The sequence below is a fragment of the Lotus japonicus genome, chromosome 2 (genome assembly GCF_012489685.1).
Source record: "Lotus japonicus ecotype B-129 chromosome 2, LjGifu_v1.2".
NCBI classification, from domain to species: Eukaryota; Viridiplantae; Streptophyta; class Magnoliopsida; order Fabales; family Fabaceae; genus Lotus; species Lotus japonicus.
The window spans coordinates 91,445,418-91,463,988 of record NC_080042.1 but is presented as its reverse complement, the minus strand read 5'-3'; the positions used below and the strand labels follow the sequence as shown (position 1 = coordinate 91,463,988).

At 39.7% G+C, this 18,571-nt stretch overlaps 4 protein-coding genes across 8 annotated transcripts; 2 read left to right on the top strand and 2 right to left on the bottom strand.

Annotated features, from left to right (window-relative positions):
• The first annotated feature begins 1,327 nt into the window (after positions 1-1,327).
• On the top strand, positions 1,328-5,933 carry LOC130740989 (uncharacterized). Of its 2 annotated transcripts, XR_009020290.1 has the most exons (5): positions 1,328-2,491; positions 2,582-2,892; positions 2,975-4,918; positions 5,011-5,112; positions 5,194-5,933. XR_009020290.1 is itself a non-coding variant. In XM_057593736.1 (3 exons), exons 1-3 carry the CDS (start codon positions 1,338-1,340, stop codon positions 3,859-3,861), a joined length of 2,352 nt encoding a protein of 783 aa, XP_057449719.1. In that variant the 5' UTR covers positions 1,328-1,337; the 3' UTR covers positions 3,862-5,000. The 2 variants fall into 2 exon arrangements, 1 of the variants encoding a protein (XP_057449719.1); XM_057593736.1 differs by lacking the exons at positions 5,011-5,112; positions 5,194-5,933 and having other exon boundaries at positions 2,975-5,000.
• Positions 4,999-8,729, bottom strand: LOC130737282 (protein MAINTENANCE OF MERISTEMS-like). Its single transcript, XM_057589034.1, has 3 exons — positions 6,831-8,729; positions 5,986-6,746; positions 4,999-5,121 (listed from the first exon to the last, which is right to left on the bottom strand). Exons 1-3 carry the CDS (start codon positions 7,879-7,881, stop codon positions 4,999-5,001), a joined length of 1,935 nt encoding a protein of 644 aa, XP_057445017.1. The 5' UTR covers positions 7,882-8,729.
• A 22-nt stretch (positions 8,730-8,751) lies between these two features.
• LOC130740988 (haloacid dehalogenase-like hydrolase domain-containing protein Sgpp) lies at positions 8,752-11,588 on the top strand. 4 transcript variants are annotated; one of them, XM_057593733.1, is made up of 6 exons: positions 8,757-8,905; positions 9,314-9,497; positions 10,325-10,439; positions 10,612-10,763; positions 10,835-11,096; positions 11,173-11,588. In XM_057593733.1, the coding sequence occupies exons 2-6, from the start codon at positions 9,349-9,351 to the stop codon at positions 11,347-11,349; spliced, it is 855 nt and encodes a 284-aa protein (XP_057449716.1). In that variant the 5' UTR covers positions 8,757-8,905; positions 9,314-9,348; the 3' UTR covers positions 11,350-11,588. The 4 variants fall into 4 exon arrangements, with proteins under 4 accessions (XP_057449718.1, XP_057449716.1, XP_057449715.1 ...); XM_057593732.1 differs by having other exon boundaries at positions 10,283-10,439; XM_057593735.1 differs by lacking the exon at positions 9,314-9,497 and having other exon boundaries at positions 8,752-8,905.
• A 2,923-nt stretch (positions 11,589-14,511) lies between these two features.
• Positions 14,512-18,548, bottom strand: LOC130740986 (phosphoacetylglucosamine mutase). Its single transcript, XM_057593730.1, has 9 exons — positions 18,394-18,548; positions 18,062-18,324; positions 17,779-17,898; positions 17,535-17,677; positions 17,171-17,422; positions 16,521-16,924; positions 16,248-16,423; positions 15,610-15,706; positions 14,512-14,910 (listed from the first exon to the last, which is right to left on the bottom strand). The coding sequence occupies exons 1-9, from the start codon at positions 18,452-18,454 to the stop codon at positions 14,768-14,770; spliced, it is 1,659 nt and encodes a 552-aa protein (XP_057449713.1). The 5' UTR covers positions 18,455-18,548; the 3' UTR covers positions 14,512-14,767.
• Positions 18,549-18,571: the final 23 nt, after the last annotated feature.

Below are 18,571 nucleotides of genomic sequence, written 5' to 3'. Positions count from 1 at the left end.
ACCTAATACTATGTTTTAGTTTTAAGTTAAAAAATATATTATCCAATCCACATGTATTGTTTACTCTTAGGCCTTAGCCTCTCTAAGAGTTTAGCACCTCACAACTCAATATCTATTGCACTAAACGATGAGTTATCTGTCAATTAAAGTAAAGTAAGTATAATAATTAAAAATAATTAAAACACTTTTCATTATATTTACTGTTTTTAATTTTATTTACACAACACTTAACATAATTATAGTGTTCATTATCATTTTGTCTTTGATACAAATAATCTCCTTATTTAAAAAAATGACTAATTTTAAAATATATTTTAAAACTTTTATTAAGCTGAAAAGTTTAATAAAAATAACTTTAAAGCTGAAAAATGCTAAGCCTATCGCTCCCTGATACAGGGGATTTGGGTTTGGCACCCCACCCTTTAGGCTACGCGCCCCAGCATTTTTTTTTATTCCAAAACTACCCATCGGTAAATGATTTGCCGATGTAAAAATAACAATCGGTAAATGATTTACCGTTATTGTTCCTCAGTATGAACACCTTTATCCCATTACCCAGAACACGAAGAACAATATCGGTTAATCATTAACCGATTCTTATATTGATATCGGTATATCATTTACCGATTGGTAATCTGGCAGTTTGATCACCTTTTCACCATTACTCCTCCCTCCACCAACCCCTCCACCATTACTCCTCCCTCCAACAACCCCCCACCAGCCCCCCATAACTCGCCCAAACTACCTTATTCTACCATTACTCCACTCCTCCCTCACATTTCACCTTCCCACCACCACCACCATCTCCACATTTCCACCACCACCACCACTACCACCAAGGGAAAGCTTTTAACTTCTGGTAAGTGGTGTTAGCTTTGGTACTTTATTTATAGTTAGTTTAAGTAGTTAGTTGTTAGTTTAAGTAGTTAGTTTAGTTAGTTAAGTTGGTAATTTAGGCTGCTGAATCGTGAATCGAATCGGTAAATGAATTGCCGTTAATGTATCGGATTATGATTTACCGTTATTATACCGGAATTTGATTTACCGTTATATGGTCGGTTATTGATTTACCGTTTTTGTTCCAGGGATGACAGAGTCCTTTTTCTTTGGTGAATCACAATTGATACATGCTGCTGGATTGGAAAATGATAATCCAGAGGAGCAACCATCACTAGCTGAACCTCCGATTATATCTATAGATGTCTCTCATTTGTATCATACTGATCAGGTACTCATTGCACAAATTTTTGCATGCTTTGTTTGCTTTGTTTATGCCTTGTTTTATGCCTTATGCCTTGTTTATCCTGAAACAATGTTTCCCTTTGAAAGATGATCTTATGAAATGGGTTCGCGACATTTCTATGGCAAATAATTTTGTTTTGGTGACAACAAAGTCTGATAGTGGTGCGAAGGGAAGAAAAGAATATGTCATTCTGGGGTGTGAGAAGCATGGTGCGTATATTCCCTACAGAGAACCGGATCTTGTTGAAGGAACGTCAACACAAAAGACAGGTTGTCCTTTTAGGCTAAAAGGACGACGTACGAAAGATGATAAAGGTTGGTGGTTGAAGGTGATGGACGGTAGACACATCCATCTCGCAGCTGAGTCACTAGTTGGCCACAATTACGCTGGTAGACTGAATAGTGAGGCGAAGGAGGACGTGATAAATCAGGCTAAGACTTGGGTTCCACCTAGAAAGATGTTGGCGTCCTTGAAGGAAAAAGATCCTTCAAACTTGACTACCATCCAACAAATTTATAGTGTTTGCAAGCGGTTCAGACAATCCGTTCGTGGGTCACTGACAGAGATACAATACTTGCTGAAGAAGTTGGACGGTGAGAAGTATGTTCACTTCGAACGAAATGAACCCGGATCGGAAGTGATTAGAGATATATTTTGGGCTCATCCGAATGCCGTCAAACTTTTCAACACATTCCCATATGTAGTGATCATGGATTGCACATACAAGACCAGCAAATACAAACTACCCTTGCTCGAGATTGTTGGCCTGACCTCCACGGATAAAACATACTCAATAGCATTCTGTTACATTGGCAGTGAGACCACAGAGGACTACATTTGGGCATTGGAGTGTATGAAGTCTCTGATTTCCGACCAATCCAGGTTGCCTAGAGTGATTGTGACGGATAGAGATCTTGCTTTATTGAGTGCTGCTTCACAAAGCCTTCCCACCACCACCCATTTACTATGCTTGTGGCACATCAACAAGTGTGTTTTGGCAAAGTGCAAAGAGTATGTTGGCACGGATGATTTTGCTCAAGAGGTTATGGACAAGTGGGCCGAATTGGTAGATGCTCCAACAGTTCCAGAATTTGAAGCTCATTGGATTGAATTGTTTAACATGTGCAAGCATAAACACAAGTTGAAATTTGCCACTTATTGTTCTACTACATGGTTGGTCCACAAGCAGAAATTTGCCAAGGCATGGACAAATCATGTGATGCATTTTGGAACAACAACAAGTAACAGGTACAAAAATTATGTTATGACTTGTTATATGTATTTCATTTCATAGATTATTACAATATTAATTCTTACATGTGCGTTGTTGGTTTGCAGGGCTGAAGGTGCACATGCCAGCTTGAAGTTGATGTTGCGGAACAGTAAGGGTGACCTGGCCACATCATGGAATGCGTCGCATAGTTTGACCACCAATCGCCACACTGAGATAGTAGCATCGTTTGAGCGCAGTATGAATAAAATTGATCACCTTTTCAAGACCCCTTTCTACACAAATATTAGGGGATTTGTGTCAATCAAATGCCTGAAACTCATTGATGCTGAACTGACAAGAATGCGAGCCTGCGGCGGCAGATGCGATTGCTTATTGAGAGAGACTCATGGACTACCTTGCGGTTGTCAACTTGCAGGTTACCGGTCAACCACTCTCCTCTCAACTACTTCCAATTATTTATATTTGTGATTCAATGTAACATGTTTGTGAACTTGCAGATTATGAGAGGATTCCGTACGAGGCCATTCATCCATTCTGGAAGAGCCTAAGTTGGGAGCATGTACCTGTTGCAGATACTGGCAGCTCAGATATTTGCGGACTAAACCATGGAGAGATGCACCCAGAAGTTGAGGCACTGACACGTTATTTCCATTCTTTGGATACTGGAGGGCAGAGTATGGTAAGGAGGAAGCTTCAAGCGATATATTGTCCTGAAAGGAGTACACTATGTACTCCTGAGCTTCGGATAAAGTCCAACCGCACTCCTAAGTTGAAAGAGAGCAAACAACCCAAGGGTCGAGCAATAGGATCCTTGACTCGTGATCCTTCAGCGTTTGAACTTACAGACAAGAAGATTAAAGAGGAAAAGAAGTCTTCACAACCAGCAAAGAGGAAGAAGCGTGTGAAGAAGTCTGATACAAGCCATTTCATGTGTAACTTTCCAGCCTTTCTCCATCCATATATTGGCACAATTACAGATGTTGAGGATGATGGTAACTGTGGCTATAGATCCATTGCTGCATTAATGGGGCATTCCGCCGGTCAGGACGGTTGGCCTTGGGTTAGGGCTACATTGATACAAGAACTTGAGACCAATGTGGTAATGTATAATAGGATGTGGGGCACAGATGTTGTTTATGGCTTACATAATCGTCTCACTCTTCCTATTGGTGACCCGGCCACCCCTGACAAATGGTTTCAACTGCCAGAGATGGGATACCTTGTTGCCACAAAGTACCAATTGGTTCTCGTATCCTTATCCTCTATGGGTTGTAACACATACTTTCCACTGATAGGAGCCGACCCACGAGATGAGCATTCTGTTATAGCTATTGGACATGTGATAAATCACTGGGTACAGGTATATTTTGACCAAATACACTAATATTTTAGTTGCCTACTAGCTTGTCGATTAATTTTTGTATGTGGAAGTTATCTAATTTTATGGTTATTCTCTAAAATGCAGCTCCAATTAACTCCTGGACATCCTATGCCGACTATTGCTCCCCAGTGGGAATGGCACAGTGATCTTGCCTCCAAATACTGGCGCAACCTATATGGTCCACGTTTAGGCATGTATGATGCACAATTCCAAGCTTGGCTTGGTGCTTTTAGTGGTCATGCGGACTATGTGGACATCACCACAGATTGAATGTTCTTGTATTGTGCAATATTAATTTGTAAACTCTCTGTAATTTGGTAGAATGTGGCCCTTATCACAGGTTGTTGTTAATGATGAAAATCTAGACATCATCGTAGATTGGCAGGTTCATGCGTGTACTTTTGGTAATGTTAATTTGATGCACTTTTGGTAATGTTAATTTGATGCACTTTTGGTAATGTTAATTTGATGTACTCTTGTCATTTTCATTTTCATTACCCTCCACCACCAACCCTGACATTACTCTCAACCACCAGCCCCAACCACTCTTCTACCATCCACCAGTACACCTTAAATGTTTTGACCGCACGCCTGAGCTATAAATATATGTTGTGTCTTGCCTCTTCTTCTTACTCTTCATTCCTCATCTTCCTGTCTATTGTGTCTTGCCTCTTCTTATTACTCCTCTTTCTACACGATGGAACAAGACCCAAATCCATTCCTCCGCCATTGCAAAGGTCAAAGCAACAACTCTGGCAGCTCTCGTCCTCTCATTCCTGGCCCGGCTGGCGCCATCCAGGCTGCCATGTATGCCCGTAGATCCACCCCTAACACACCACTCATTCCGACCCAGGAAATCGTGAGGCGTGTGCTAGATCATGGATCAACCGAAACCGATCCTGATTTCAACTCACATGCTTGGCTATCAGCCCTGCAAGAGTGGGGAATAGCCACTCCGCTGGGCTCTCTGACAGCGAACGTTGAGAGGGTGGAGAATGTTGTTGCTGTTATCAAATCTTGCACTCCCAATGGGTTTGGAGATGCGAAAGTTACCCTCAAGGTATGTCTTGTCCTTGCTTTTGTAAGGCCTTGCTTTTGGTCCCCCTTGACTAACCGTTCTAATTTACTTCTCAAACGATTTCAAAAATTTAGGACCCCACGGGTGCTGTTGATGCTAGCATCCACCGCAAGGCATTTACTCACAGTGAATTTGCGAATGACATAACTGTTGGATCTGTTCTCGTTCTCCAAAAGGTCTGAAACCTAAACATGAAACTTGCTTCATTTTTTGGACAGTTAAGCATGGTTTAATTAAAGTATACATTTCACATGCAGGTTGCTGTGTTTGCACCTAGAGGAACTGTTTGTTATCTTAATATAACATTGCCCAACCTAGTGAAGGTATTCCCAAAAGATTGCGGACCCCATGACTTCATCGATATCACAGAGGAATAATTTTGTTTTCGGTGTTGCTTATGTTTAATTTGGTTGTGTAACCGTTTAACTTATTGTCATGGATTACTACATGCTTTGAATTATTTATATGTTGTCGTTGTTTCTGTTTTTTTCATTATAAGAGTCATAATATTAAGACTAAAAATATAACACATGTAAATAAAACGAGGCAAGAGTCATAACATAACATAAAAAGTCCTAACATATACATAATAATGGATCCCACATAACAAGTGTAATAAAATCACTCTCCCCGACCCCGCCCCCTGCGACCTCTGGGTCCACGAGCTCGACCTCCACGAACACCCTCTCCAGGATCACCCTCTCCACGAGCTCTGCCTCCACGAGCTCCGCCTCCACGGGGTCTGCCTCCACGAGCTCTGCCTCCACGAGCTCTGCCTCCCGCAGCTGCGGCTCCTCGAATAGCAGAAAAGGCAACTCCCTGGGTACCAACGAAGGAACTCCGTCGAAAGAGATCGAGCGCCCTCTCCGTGAGGATCCGGGGCTGTGTCCCTGGAGCAAGAGCACCTGGCACCTCCAGGGACTGCTCCAACAACTCCACACCCCTACGTATGGCAGACTGCATAAAAATAATATACAAAAATAATTTCATTAACAAAAATCACAATTGAATGAATAAAAATAATATACAAGTTTAGAATCCAAACTTACCACGACACTAAGCTCATCCCTCCTATCCTCAGGGATGATGAACACATGTGACACTCTGCTATACCACCTCATGTAACCCTCCACCGCCTCTCCCGGATATGTAGCAGGTATCCCCTGAGGGCGGAGGTGCGGCTCAAACTCAGCATAGGCAGCATCTGTGGTCTCAGCAAGGGACCCCGTCGTCTGGATCTCAGAGGGGTGTCGAGGGATGTCCTGTATGAAGCCAAACTGGCGCATAACCCGCTCTGGTAGATGTCGGCTCACAGACCGGCCGTAAGGTGTCCGGATGTAGCCGGAATAGAGGGCCCTGGGATCCCGCGGTCGAACATCTCGATGGTCCTCAAAAGGGGTCCATGTGATATCATCCACTGTAAGCTCATCGAGCATGACTCGTCTCTCATCGAGTCCGGAATGCGCGATCCGAGACGTGGACCACCGCTGCGCCCTAGGCTGGTCCTGTGTGTAGCCGGGGACCTCCGTCCTGATAATGACGCTGCTGGATATGTACTCATACGCCCATGACAGCACGAGGGAGGTGAACCCACCGATCTGCGCTGTCTTCCTGCGGGATGCACGACTCAGCTGTTCGTACAACGAAGCCAGCGCAATCGCACCCCACGCGTACTCCGACACGCGACCGAGGTCCTCAAGCATCCCGATCCAGTAGACAGTAGTGTGGTAACCACCACTCTTGCTGGCAAAGAGGGTGGCACCAAGCTGGTTCACCAGCCAGATCCTAGCAGCATCCTCATAGCGTCCCCCTACAATGAAATGAATTAAGTTAACAGTTATTAATAATACTCTAAAAATAAATACAACTTAATAAAGTAATTATTAAGACATACCATCCATAGCAGACGTGTACATGGTCTTCAGAGTAATGAACCGAATGTTCTGGCCACCCGCCGCCTCAAACTCAGCCAGATAAGCAGCAACAGATCCTCCCAGGAGCTGGGCGCAGAGCGCTGCAACCTCGTCTCGCTCCCCTCTGCCCGGAGTGTAGAACCTCGACCCTGTGGGAAGATGGAGAAGAGCAGACACATCGTCCAGGGTGATAGTCATCTCCCCGAACGGCATGTGGAAGCTACTCGTCTCCTCATGCCATCTCTCAACAAGGGCCAATACGACAGCTGGGTCTGTCTCCGGTAACCCGCACCAAGGCAGGTGATACAAACCCGTCTGCTGCAGCAGCTGTCGCACATGTGTGTGGGCCTCTGAATCGCCATCACAGGGGAGGTTCCATACCTTCCCCCCAACAGTGGCCACCCTCAATGTCCGACGGTCCACGTACCGCGGGTCTGTGCGAAGAAGTGCCTGCCACGTCCAAGGAGCCTTGTGGTCAGGATAATGCGCAAGAAGCGACAGATCCTCAGGCCCCCCGGGAAACGGTGCCACCCTCTGGATGAGGTCGTCATCCGCGCCGCCCTCTGCCACCACATCTAGCACAACATCAGCAGCATCAATCTCCTCCTGGAGAATAAGAGGCTCCTCCTCCTCACCACTGGCCTCAGAAGCAGTCTCAGAAGCAGACTCCTCGCCACTGGGCTCCGAAGAAGACTGCTCGCCAGATGTCTCCTCAAGAGGTAACTCAACCATCGGAGAGACCGGAGTAGGATGAGGCTGAGGCTCAGCCGGAGTACCTGACGGAGCTGTAGTAGATGGACCACCTGACGGAGCTGTAGCAGACGGACACGGAGACGGAGCCCCGGCCGGAGTAGCAGACGGAGACGGAGACGGGGCCGAAGCCTCAACCGCCTGACTAGTTGCTCGATGGTCGCCGCGCCGCGTAGAAGCATGCAAGCGCTCGTGGCGATCCTCTGCATCATCTACTGTAGAAGATCGAGACCTCTTCCTCCCGCCCTTCATTCTCCTATGAAAAGCAAACAAATTTAACATCAAATTACAACTTGAACAACTTTAACAGTTACAACTTGTACAAACATCTCTCATATAGCAACAAACATCTCTCATATAGAAACAAACATCTCTCATATAGCATCAACACCCTTTCTAATTTGTCAATCTAGATAACTAAAATGCAACATTAAGGAAGTTCCCTAGTTCTAATAAGCCGATACCATCAACACCCTTTCCCAGTGTCATGACACTAAAATATTTGAAAATTTGTACAAAATATTCAGCCCAATAGATGGAGGAAAACTAAAAAAAACTGGCTTAAAAAAACTGCCTTAAACTGCCTTAAACTGGTTTAGAATCGGGAAATGTTTTCCCATTACAGAATCGGAAAAACATTTTCCATTACAGAATCGGAAAATGTTTTTCCGATTTTACAGTAACCCAGAAACCAGAACTGGAAATGACCCACTCGTGCCCATGACCGTTTCATGCCATTTCAGTCAATAAAACCTACCTCTAATCAATAATCAACTACCCTAGTGTTCAACATTCACCTAATAATCCATCAACTACCTCTAATCATCAATCAATGTGAGAGAATCAATAAAAATCAAACTTACCTTTTGAATGTAATGGAATGGGAGTTCCGGTGCTTTGAGGAAGCTTTGATGATGATGGGACCGAAGCTTGGAGTGGTGGAACGCAAGTTTGGGAGAGATTTGAAGAGGGAGTGATTTGGGGAGGGAAATGGGTTTTGAAAATTATGTTTCAAAACCTATCTGATGCTGTTATATCAATACGAATCGGTAAATGATAAACCGATACGTATCGGAAAATCATTTACCGATATTAATCCTGAGGGTTTCCGGTAATTTCCCCACTTTAAGTGGGGCGAGAAGCCTAAGGGCTGGGGTGTTAAACCCAATTCCCCTGATACAGTGATACCCTGCGTTTTTATTCTTTGGTGAATTCCATTAGCATTGTTCTTGCTGCGAAGTAACTACCCCCTCTCTCTCTCTCACTGGTTAACCATGAGAGCTTCTTCTGAGAATTGCGTTGAAAGGTAAAGTTCTTGCTGCCAATACTAGCACTTATCATTCAGAAATCAGAAACCTCTTTGATTGTTTTATCATTATGTTCAGTTCCATTTCCATTTTTCTTCAGTTCTGTTCTGTTGTAATAACAGTGCCCATCGATGTAATAAAAAAAACATGTATGTTGGATTTATCATATATGTGTAGAGTGCCAAGCCAACTACTATTAGCTAAGGTGATTGATTGTGATTGGATCAATATATATATTTATAAAAATCCAATTTGATGAATCTCTATATATATTGTTGAAGATGAGGCAAATTTAGGGTTCTGCAATGAACCGGCAATCTGTGCTATTTATGATATATAGTATTAAGAAGACTTCTGGTTTCTGCATACTCCTGCTGCTAACTAGCTAAAAGTGTATGTAATAGCAGGGTTTTAAATTGAGGTTGCGGTCGTGGTTGTAGTTATGTTGCGGAATTGCGGACAAATGCGGCTTGATGTGGCCGCAATTGGTGTCGTGATGCCGTTTTGGGGAATCAAAAACCATTTACGTTGTGGCCGCAATTGTGGACCACAATTTAAAACCCTGTGTTATAGTGCCAGCCATTGTCTAAGGTGATTGGATTTATATACATTTATGAAAACCCAAGTCAATGATTCTTAGTATATGCTATCAAAGAGGTAAAAATTTAGGGATCATCAGTTAATTAACAACCTGTGCTATTTATGATAAAATATGTACTGCTTTCTGCTGTGGTTAGTATTTACTTAGTAGTAGTGCTACTTTTGGATTTGGTATAAATTCTGCTAACTTACTCAAAACGTGTGTGGTGTGTTGCTAAGTGGCGTCAATGTTTTCTGCAAGATCAGTTAAGTTGCTAATGTTTGAATGAGAGTAGCAAACCCCCACGTAATGTAGTCATGTTCTGTATAGCTTGTAAAATTCACTATCTTGCAATCTATCTATCTATTATGGTCTAATAAAACTGAATCTTGTGATCAATTATTGTCAAATCATCACCATTTTTGTCAAATCATCAAATATAATTTGTATTTTCATACATGTCCTACTTTTCTTAAATATTTTGTAAATATCCAATCAATCACCAGTTATTTCATTGGTTTACATGCCTTTGCTGTTATACCTATGTACATTAATACTCAATGCACAAAATATGGCTTCATCTGTTTGACATGTCAAACTCATTGTCATAATTTTCAATTTGCAATGTTCTTGTTTGACTGATCAGCTTGTGTGGGGCTGGCACCCTTGTTGTTGAGATATGCTTTGTATTGTGTAAAAAATAAAAACTATTCATGTGCCTTCAGTCCTTCACTAATTGGTTCATGATATGTTTTGTATAGAAACTTCATTATACAGCCATTTCCTGTTTTATCAGTTGCTGCACTTATCAGTCACTTCCTTCGTGTTGTGGCTGCAGTAAGAATTTTCTCACCAAACTTGCTCCACTTGAAGCAGTTCTCTTTGATATAGATGGAACTCTTTGTGATTCCGATCCCCTCCACTACGATGCTTTACGTGAAATGCTCCAGGAGGTAATAGTGTTTCTTTTCTTTGAAAGAAAGATTTGTGGAAAAAATATTCAGAAAATAGATATTATAGTTTATTGCTATATTCCTTTTATTGTATTTATAAGTCATCATCACTAAGCACATGATCCATGACTATTAGAAAACTAACTTAAACTTTGGTGTTGGTGGTTTTCAGATTGGTTTTAATGGAGGTATTCCTATTACAGAGGAGTTTTTCATTAAGAACTTTGCTGGCAAGCACAGTAATGATACAGCCTTGTTTGTTTTTCCTGGTGATCTTGAACGAGGTTTAAAGTTTGTAGAAGAAAAGGAAGCCATGTTTCGGAGGTAACCCCTGCACCTTTTCAATTATAGTTCATTCGAAGCTTAAGAAGATAATTCCATGATGGACTATCCAGATTGGCGGCTGAGCAACTGAAGCCTTTAAGTGGTCTTGATAAAGTGATGAAATGGATTGAAAATCATGGATTGAAACGAGCTGCCGTTACCAATGCTCCAAGAGAAAACGCAGAACTCATTATCTCAAAACTTGGTCTCTCATATTTCTTTGATGCTGTTATTCTTGGTGATGAATGTGAACATGCCAAGCCTCATCCAGAACCCTATTTGAAAGGTCTTGAAGCTCTGAAGGCATCAAAGAATCACACATTTGTATTTGAGGTCTGGGTTTTTCATGCATTCTTATAGAATAATTTGTTCTAGTTCAGCTTTTAACACACATGTTCTGTTGTCATAGGATTCTGTGTCAGGAATCAAAGCTGGAGTGGCAGCTGGGATGCCTGTTATAGGTTTAGCTACCCGAAACCCCGAGGATTTACTCATGGAAGCAAAGCCTGCTTTTCTGATTAAGGATTATGACGATCCAAAATTGTGGGCAGCTCTGGAAGAACTTGACAATGCTGGTACTAGTTAAAATTTTGAATTACTAGTGCACAAAATGTATTCAAGTAGCGTGTTCATCGTAAAGTTAAAGGATCATGAGAATAATGTTTATAAGGGTTGGCATTATAATACTAGTCCTTAATCAATGTTGCTTTTGAAAGAGAGAGCAAACAGTCGTATACTTATATTCTGTTTGTGTTTTGTAATAATATCATTTTTTGCTATGAAAATGCCGGTCAAGAGAGACCAAGGAGTGTTCACAATACATAACATGAAGCATAACATGATCGTGGCATAAGGATTAAGCTATTGTAAGATAAAAGGTTATTTTAAAGAAAGAATATTTATAATCATTGATGGAAAAATTTTTAGTTGGAGTAATATAAGGACATGTGTAATAAGATATTGATGAAAATATTAATAATTGAAAATGAAATGGAAATTAAGTTAATATGTTCCAAAAAGTTTTGCTCTTTGATTATTATTATTTTCAACTAATGACTACAAATTGTGTTAATTAGTCTGTTAAAAATATATGTTTGAAGGGAAGATACTGGTATATGCCTATATCAGTTAGACAGTTATGTTCAGTAGGCAGATTCATCAGTGTAAATGCACTCGCTTATCAAAAAAAAATCAGTGTAAATGCACCCATGCATATAAAGCATTGTTTTGGTGTGGAATAATGAAATCTCATTTTTCATCTAATTTTAGAAGATTCCTTATTTTCACACACATATAATATGTGCGTAAGATTGTCTCAAATATTTATCATGATGTGTGAATGTAAGAAATCTTTCATCTAGAAATATCTTTACACACATATTATAATGTGGAAAATTCACAGATATTTCTACGTTCACACTTATGTTATGGAAAATTCAATGAAGTTTTCAAAAACTAATTTATAAGTTATAACCAAATATATGTTCACACATTTTTTGTTGCAATTTTTTATAGTTTTTATAGTGTTTTTTCAAAGGCTATTTGTAGCATCTTCTTCTGCATCTACAAGGGCTAAAATACATTTCCAACAAGTTTTGCATTTTGCCGTTCTTATTTTTAATGATCAAGTATTTCATAGTTCGAACTAGTTAGGGTTTAGTCTTCAAGACGTTACGCATAGTACATAAAACACATGCAGTTCCATTTCATGATAAGTGGTCCATTTTGTTAGAGAATTGCTTGTAGCGCATGCTTCAAGCATTGGTTGTGTGTAGATCTGTTAATATCGGTTACAACCTGCGGGCTAGCTCGACGGGTTGGCTAAACAATCCGAGTTGGGTTGGTTAAATTTCCCCTCGAAAAGAACATGGGTTAGTGCAACCCGACTCGTTTAATCCGTGAGTTAGGCGAGCCAACCCGCGGGTCAAGCGAGTTCATTAAAAAATTTATTTTATTTGGTCTTAATTCAAGATTAGTTTAATGGATTATTTTTAGATAGAAAAATGGAAATTTTCATTTCTTTAAATTTGAGACCATTTTTTATGTTTTATTTGTTGTTATTCTATTATTTATCTCATTTTAAATGTGACGGTAAAATAATTGTGTCTTAAATCCTGTAAATTAAATTCTTTTACTATATTTCAAATGTGACAAGCTTATAAAAAAATGTGACAGAAAAATAATTGCATTGATAAACCTCTTTCTTTCTTATGAGTTGATACCAATTTCTGTAAGTATTTTTTTGAAATTATTATTTTTATAACTTTTTCTAATCCAATTTCTCTATTTTTAAGATTTTTTATAATTATTTCAATCAACCCGCGAGCCAGCCCGCCAACCCGCGAGCTCGTAGCGAGTCGGGTTCATATTTTCCTGACTCGTCAAGACCCCGGATTGACCCAACTCGTTTTCAACCCAACCCGTACAGGCTGGTCCATATGGGTCGGGTTGGCCTGTATTGACAGCTCTAGTTGTGTGTAAGAAAACGCTTTAATGAGAGAGATGTGTTTGGTTGTTCATCTAGCACACAATCCAAAACACATTATTTCAAAAGTACACATTGTAGCTTATGATTCATTGTAGTTTTTGGCTAAATGTTAGATCTAGAAGTGAAACAAAAAACCCGATAAAGTTGACATCAGTAATCTCTAGTTCTTTACCCGGTTGTGGGCAAGAACTTAAGCGTTTGAGCTGGTACCATGCATTTGTAACAATATGTTTGTCATCTGAACATTGAACACACAAACAAAGAAACAAACAAATTGAAGAGTTAAATTCGTGTAATGTGGAGGGAAAAAGCAATAAAAAATACAGTGATATGATGTCAAGGACACCCATAAAACCCAGCAACAACATAAAGATAAATTGAAGAGAAATCATCAAAGAAAACTCACCAAGAACCTGGTAGAATCGAATTTCCCTTATATGTTACAGATCTTTTTCCGAAAGATACTGCATGGTAAGACTCTGTTTGTTTATGGGAATTATAAACTTTCACCAAGTAATGAGAATACACTATCATCACTCTCGTAAAGAGAACGGAAAAATAGGGAGGAGTGGTAGATTCTAAAACATTGTTTTAGTGTGGAAGAATGAAATCTCATTTTTTCATCTAACTTCAGAAGATTCCTTATTTCCACAGTGTGTGGAAGGGTGTGTCTTATATATTTCTCATGATGTGTGTATGTAAGAAATCTTTCATGTAGAAGTATCTTTACACACATATTATAACGTGGAAAATTCACAAATATTTCTACATTCACACTTATGAAAAATTCAAAGAAATTTTTAAAAACTAATTTATAAGTTATAACCAAATATCTGTTCACACATTTTTGTTGCAATTTTTGGTTTTTTTATCGTGATTTTCAATAGGTCATTGTAGCATCTCCTTCACACATTTTTGTTGCAATTTTTAGCTTTTTATCGTGATTTTTCATAGGCCATTTGTAGCATCTCCTTCTGCATTTACAATGGCTAAAATACATTTCCAGTAGGTTTTGCATTTGACAGTTCTTATTTTTAACGATCAAAGGCGTGTGAATGTTCATCTAGCACACAATCCAAAACACATTTCAAAAGCTACACATTGTAGCTCATGATTCAACATGGTTTGTGGTTTTTGTTTTATCTATAGTCATTTACGAGAAAGGAAATAATCTTCTGACCGTCAACTCGAGGATACTTTTAGTTCATGAAATTCATACAGGTTCCACTCTAAACTAACATGTTGATATACAAAAGTACATTGAAATTTAAGTTACACAAAAGTACATTGCAATAGGAATGAGCGTTAATAGTCGAACATGAAGATCAGTTGTAGCCAAATTAAGAATTTAGTTGGTGAACATGTAAATACGGTAACCATCTCCAAAGTAAAATGCAAGAAAATTTTATTGTCGATTTCAAAACTTTCAAAGCCAGATTAATTCTGTGGTAATCGGTCCTGTTAGCTTTAAATAAAAGAAAACACAGCCAAAGGAAGAGTCACGTCAAGAGTTGTTTCACCCTAAGAATTGGTCCACGAGTTTAGCCACAGAGTTGGCTAGGGTATCTGTTGCTTCCTGCGTGGATGTCTCGGCATATACACGAACAACATCCTCGGTGCCAGATGGTCGCACAAAGCATCGACCCTGAGGGTATTTAGCTGTAAACCAGAAAATCATGCTGAGGTATTAGTAAATTGAAATTTCAAAACTATTTTCAATTCTCTTACTAATAAAACATTCATAGATGGATGAATCTCACTGATATATCCACCCTCATGCAATTATCTACTTGGACTTCATAATATCATCAATCCTGATTTTTAAACATACATCCAATTTTTTCACTCTATTTCTCTCTTCATATTACATCACGTCTTATATGGTATCTATTATTTTTCCCTCCTCTTCCTTTTTTACACATACCATTTTGGGTGTCCAATGTCTACCAACATTTTTGTACACCATTAATATAATCCAATGAACAAGAGGCACCAACTTTTCAGAACCTAGGGGAGGATTTGTTTTCATATTCTTTTTTCCTCCTTCCTTCCCTCTTTCTCTCACCCTGCCATGCCATTCCTCATTTCTTGGGGTAAAAGCAGGCAACAGTTGGTTTTATTTCACAGATAAAAGCAAGCAACCAATGATGAAACTAATAATAATGCTAATGGCATGATGCTATGAGTAACCATGCGACAAGCCAAAAAAGCTCAAACAAATCTTGCAGACTACTTTTTGGAAAAATGGCACTAGTCTCCCTCCTTCAATCGATGGGGATGAATGCAACAGGCCTGAATTTTAGAATGAATGGTGCAATATCATGGCAACAAAGAGAAAAATATAAAGAGCAAAGATACCAGTTTCTGCATCAATGGCGTCTTGTAGACCAGGAGGGCTGACAACTACAGTTTCTGCATTTGCTGTAATCACGGCAGTTCTGTCCGCAACTTTAACCTGATAGTGAAAAACAAAACAAAGCGAACATTCATCAGAGTTTAACAAAGTAATTAGTAATAAAAATTAAATTGACGCAAGACAAACGTGATCTACACATAAATAACAAATGAAGGAACATGCTTAATCCTTCATTACTAGGCCAATAATTTGCAATAATATCAATAATGACAATAAAGAAGGGAAGATTAAAATTTTTAAATTCAATAATAACTTCACAACCGAGGTGAAATGTGAAATTTTGGTTAAAAGCATAACCACCACATTGCAAATGTTGAGACAGAAATGATAAGTCATGGATTAAACTAATCTACAATTCTACATTAAAACAAAGTCTCTCAAGCTGGCTAAGTTTAAACTACGATTAGCATTTCAGGCATTACAGGATCACAGAATTAAAAACTAAGTTAAGTATTTCACTGTACAAGTAAATTATTATCTTGAACGGGAAAATACAAGGAGTATATATTTATGATCCAGACGCAGCTTCTGATAGCAGTAACAAAATTCTGCGAACAAAAAAAGAAAAATAATAACGGACCTTGAGCTGCCTGCTGGGCAAATCGTGATAAAGTTCACTCCATCTGTGTATTGACCATCCCGTGTGCTGTAATATGACTTCCACCAAGAGCAATCCACTCAAAGCATCTCCTACTGCTTGGTTGATCAACTTACTGACAGCCAATAATCTCAAAACAGCCTTTTCCGCTTCTGAACCTGAAACAAACAACCAAAAGATTTACGTTTCCTTCTGCAGTTGATTTTTATATGTAAAGTCAGAATAGTCAGAAACCACCAAATAAATCATTGGAACCTGAAGAAAGTTTGTTAGCTTTGGCCTCTAACCACCCTACGAAAGATTCTGAAAACAAGACAGCTCCATGACCATTTGCCTCGAAATAGATACCAATATCAAACTCAGCAGCTTTTTCATGCAGGTATTTCACTCCAGTTGGAGTAAAATTGACTTCAAGTCCCAAATGTTTGAGGTAATCAGTGGATGCCCCATTTGCATAAGCAGTTTGTACAATACCAAGACGAGCTTGGTGGCAGTCTTTTATGTCTTCTTTCTCATTAAGAAAGCTTAGTTGCTCCTTGATAAATATGGCAAACAAAGATAGCATCTTGTCCCCATCAACAAGATCAATCGTACTATTGCTTTCATGAGGCACAGAAAAGTAAACAAGCCGATCAGCATCTCCGTCAAAACTAGCACACCTGCAAACTAGAACTAGCTCCATTAGTAGGACCCCAATTATTATAGCAATGCTAAAAGAATACATTTCTTAAATCAAATGGTAGCACACATTTATCAGTGCAGAATTGAATAAATCATTCATAATCTCTTGTTAAAAAATAATCCCGACTGTTATAGTCGGAAGTTCCAGGAATGTAGATTACACTGTGTTTCTATACAACACAATTCAACCAGCATACTTATACCAACTTGATGAACAGACTAACCTTATCCCAGAATCTTTAGAACCAAAGGCACGTGGAACAACCTTCTCTTTCTGCACATAATCAGCGCCAGCTCCATCATTCAGTACACCTTCATCATCACTACTATTCCGGACCTCAATATCCAAAACATTCAATAATTTCTGCAAAACTTTAAGTTTTACTCCACCAACACCATTAGCTCCATCCACAATCAATTTGTCATTCATCCCACTGGACTTGCCTTTTTCAGCTGGGATCAAATCCATTAAGCACCTGATCCAATCACACAATGATCCTAAAAGGATGTGTTCAGTGATGATTTTACCATCAATAAAAAAAGGAACAAAACGGAGTAATCTCAATATCTAAAATGGATTGGACTAACCTGAATGAGCTTGAAAGCTGCTCAAAGTAATCCTGCTCTGAGGCCTTCATGCCCTTATTTCTAGCACGAACCATCCAATGTAGTTGCGGAGTTGTCAAAATCCCCATGTCCATCGCAACAGCGCCAACAATCGAAGTAACCCCCTTCATTTTTATTCCAATTATATAAGATTAAATTTGGCAAAAGAGAACATAATACAAAGCTCATAAAAGCTGAATATATTATTGTTTGTGGCTCTCCATACTTCTCTAGCAGCTTGAAGCAAAGCCTCTCCGCTCGGCCTCGTGTCTCTCCCCAAAAGTATTTCAGCAGGCTTAACCCCATCAAATGGAATCCTTTCTTTGTCAACAAATTCATCTATCAACTGCCAGTTAAATAGAACCACATTCACAAGGAATTATGTTTCAGTAAGCTCAAAACCACCCCAGAAAATCAACACAACATGACACAACATAAAAGGTAATGCAAAATTTCATTGTAAAGCATAAACCCAGTTTGATCACACAAAAAAATCAGTGGGAACTAACCTGAATGAGGTGTTGAGGAGAAGGGGCATTGGCGATGGCGTCGGCGAAGGGCTCCCAATGCTGAGAGAGCATACCCCCACTCGGGTCAGCGATTTTGACCCCGTTGTCGGAAACCTGGTTATGCGACGCCGTGATCATGACGCCGATGACCGACTGCGTCTTCAACGATCTCAGAGCCGCCAGGATCCCAACCCTGTACACCGTCGATGAAAGAAGCAACGCATCTTCCCTGAACCCAGATGTACCATACGATAGCTTCACTCCTGCAAAAATCCAAACCATAAGTAACAACAACAACAACATCATCATCATAGTGGTTTCAGAGTACAAACCTTGAGGTGGCAAGAAGCGAGAAGATGAGTTGAGAAGCAGAGAGCGTTGTTCCTGGTTCATGGTTTCAGAGATCGCTTCTTTCTTCTTCTTCTGAAATCTGAATGCTGCTTCTTCTTTCCTTTATTTATTTTTTTTTTTTTAAGACAAGTGTCTTCAATGACAATCATGTTCGAGTCG